This window comes from Acanthisitta chloris, unplaced genomic scaffold (assembly GCF_000695815.1).
Source record: "Acanthisitta chloris isolate BGI_N310 unplaced genomic scaffold, ASM69581v1 scaffold21958, whole genome shotgun sequence".
NCBI lineage: Eukaryota > Metazoa > Chordata > Aves > Passeriformes > Acanthisittidae > Acanthisitta > Acanthisitta chloris.
Genome location: NW_008687825.1, coordinates 10,173 through 12,962, shown reverse-complemented (window position 1 = coordinate 12,962; position 2,790 = coordinate 10,173). Strand labels below are relative to the sequence as shown.

The 2,790-nt window shown below is 57.9% G+C and overlaps 1 protein-coding gene across 1 annotated transcript in view; it reads right to left on the bottom strand.

Moving 5' to 3' along the window:
* Positions 1-79: 79 nt before the first annotated feature.
* MROH1 (maestro heat-like repeat family member 1) overlaps positions 80-2,790 on the bottom strand; it is a gene marked incomplete at its 3' end in the record, with an annotated part of 10,606 nt that continues 7,895 nt past the window's right edge. The window contains exons 10-13 of the mRNA XM_009080795.1: positions 2,434-2,547; positions 2,065-2,138; positions 918-1,037; positions 80-190 (exon numbers count right to left, since the gene is read on the bottom strand). Coding sequence (XP_009079043.1) covers positions 80-190; positions 918-1,037; positions 2,065-2,138; positions 2,434-2,547 — 419 coding nt within the window. The remainder of the gene's footprint in view (positions 191-917; positions 1,038-2,064; positions 2,139-2,433; positions 2,548-2,790) is intronic.

Below are 2,790 nucleotides of genomic sequence, written 5' to 3'. Positions count from 1 at the left end.
GGACCATCCCTGGGGTCCCCTGGGTGCAGTGTGTGCCCCTCAGCACTGGGCAGAGGTGGAGAGGCCCAGGAGGACTCACGTGGTTCATCCTGTCCACGGTGGTGCTGAGCAGGAAGAGAGTGTTGACGCTGATGCTCTGGACGCTGTCGCTCGTGAGCTCCTCAGCATCTCCTGGAGACTTCTTGGGGACCTGGGAAGGAAGCCAAGAGCCTCTTGGGGGGTAGGACATCTCCACGGGAGCGCCAGGTCTGCCCACAGAGCTCCTGGTCCTGTGTGAGGACCATGGGATGAGGTCAGGGATGGGTTGAGTTGTGTCCAGGTCTTCCCATGGAGCTCCCAGAGCTCCTGGTCCTGTGTGGGGACCATGGGATGAGGTCAGGGGTGGGGTGGGTTGTGTCCAGGTCTGCCCATGGAGCTCATGAGGACAAGGAGAAGAAGAGAAGAAGAAAGAGGATGAAGAGAAGAGAAGAGAAGAGAAAGAGAAAGAGAAAGAGAAAGAGAAAGAGAAAGAGAAAGAGAAAGAGAAGAGGCCAAGGAGGCCAAGGAGGCCAAGGAGGCCAAGGAGGCCAAGGAGGCCAAGGAGAAGAGAAGGACAAGGAGAAAAAGGAGGACAAGGAGAAAAAGGAGGACAAGGAGAAAAAGGAGGACAAGGAGAAAAAGGAGGACAAGGAGAAAAAGGAGGACAAGGAGAAGAGCAGAAGACAAGGAGAAGAGCAGAGTGGTGGTCAGAGGTGGCCAGAATTGGTCAGAGGTGATCAGAAGCTGGACAGGAAACCTCTGGGTGGACATTGTCCATCCCCCACCCCGACCCTGGTGCCACAGGTTGCTGAGATGTCTCCAGCCACACCCAAGGACACGCTCAAGCCACCTGGAGACCTTCCTTGGCGACATCTCCCACCCAACCCAAGGGTCCTTACCCCAGCCAAGGGCAGAGCACATTGGCGGACCAGGAACTCCATCATGGCTTCTCCTCCAGGCTGCTCCAGGTAGCCATGGTGAGCCATGGCACTGATCACCTGCACCACCGCGCGCTTCACCTGCAGGGACACGGCCACGCGGGCAGGAGGACACATCGGCGAGGGTCCTACAGGGGTTCCTCCTCCTCCAGAGGTTCCTCCACCAGTGGTTTCCCCTCCACCAGAGGTTCCTCCTCTATCAGAGGTTTCTCCACCTCTACAGCTTCCTCCTCCTCCAGAGGTTCCTCCTCCACCAGTGGTTTCCCCTCCACCAGAGGTTCCTCCTCTATCAGAGGTTTCTCCACCTCTACAGCTTCCTCCTCCTCCAGAGCTTCCTCCACCACCTGAGCTTCGTCCTCCACAAGCTCCTCCTGCTGCCCCCACAGGTGTGAAGACATTCTTGGAGGTCCCACAGCTCTTGCATTGGGTTGAGGTCTACCAGACCATGGGGGTTAACCACCTGTGGCCACGGAGTTGTCCAGAAGGTGCCAAAGCCACCACACAGAGCCACGGCCACGGCAGGTGACGTGGGAGTGACCTGTGCAGGACCTCACGTTCTCAGAACGTCAGCCCTGAGCTCACACCCGGGTCCACCCAAGCCCAGAGGGGCTGGAGTTGCTCCTGAGGTCTCAGGAGTCGTGTGGGAAGGTTGATGGGACCTGAGGGTTGGCTCAGGGCAGAGGAGAAGGTTTTGAGGACATCTACCCCAACATTCTCCTCCACCCTCCCCAGGAGGTGATGGAGACGGAGCCAAACTCGTCCTTGCTGTGCCATGGGGGAGAATCGTGGCATGGGCTGGGTGGGAAGGACCTCAAGGATCATCCAGTGCCACCCAGGGACTCTTCCCCCAGCTCAAGGATCATCCAGTGCCACCCAGGGACACTTCCCCCAGCCCAGGTGGCTCCAAGTCCAACCAGCCCTTGGCTCATCTCTTTGAAGTTCCTCAGCTGATCAGGAACCTGATCCTCTCTCCCAGTGGGAATCCCTCGGCTCCTGCTGTCCTTCCCTCGAGATCCAACCGTGGGCCAAGGACACAGGTGGGAAGAGCTCCCAGAAGAACCTCCCACCCCTTGGGAAGGACCTCCCAGAAGAGCAGGAGCTCAGTTACCTTGTTGTTGTTGTCCTGCAGAGGAAGCTTCATGGAGGAGAGGATGAAAGGCTTCTTGATCTCCATCTGCGAGGCTGAAACCGAGAGGAGACACAACTCAAAGCTCTGGGAGATCCCAAGGATGGAGAGGAGGAGGCCCCAAACTCCTTCCAACATGGAGAGGATTTGGTTCTTCATCCCCTTCCTCATGGCTGAGCCACCAGGTCACCTTCTCCTAGGACCTGGAGCCAAGGAGGGACTCAGGTCATCAAACCAGATGAGGGGACAGAACTCCAGGGACCCACGGGAGGAAGGAGCTCCTGAGGGATCTAAGGGACCCACGGGAGGAAGGAGCTCCAGTCGGTCGGTGCTGGTGGCCATGGCACTCACGGGCACTGTTGATGATCTGCCTCATGATGAGCAGAGTTCCCACTCGAGTCCTCTCAGTGCTGCTCTCCAGCTTGGGCAGCAGGAACGCCAGGACACGATCCGGGAAGGAACAGGCTGTGAGGGACACATGGATCGAGGTCAACCACAGGGAATCTGGGAATGGTTTGGGCTGGAAAATCCCTTGGAGACACTAGTGCCAACACTGATGTCCCCAGTGCCACATCCACACTGTGTCCCCCACAGGATATTCCCAGATCCCTCCAACTGCCTGGGAGCCTTATCCAAACATTCCCTGAACCCTGACCAGGACCTTTGTGCCGTGACCATGGAATCAGGGAATGGTTTGGGCTGGAAATG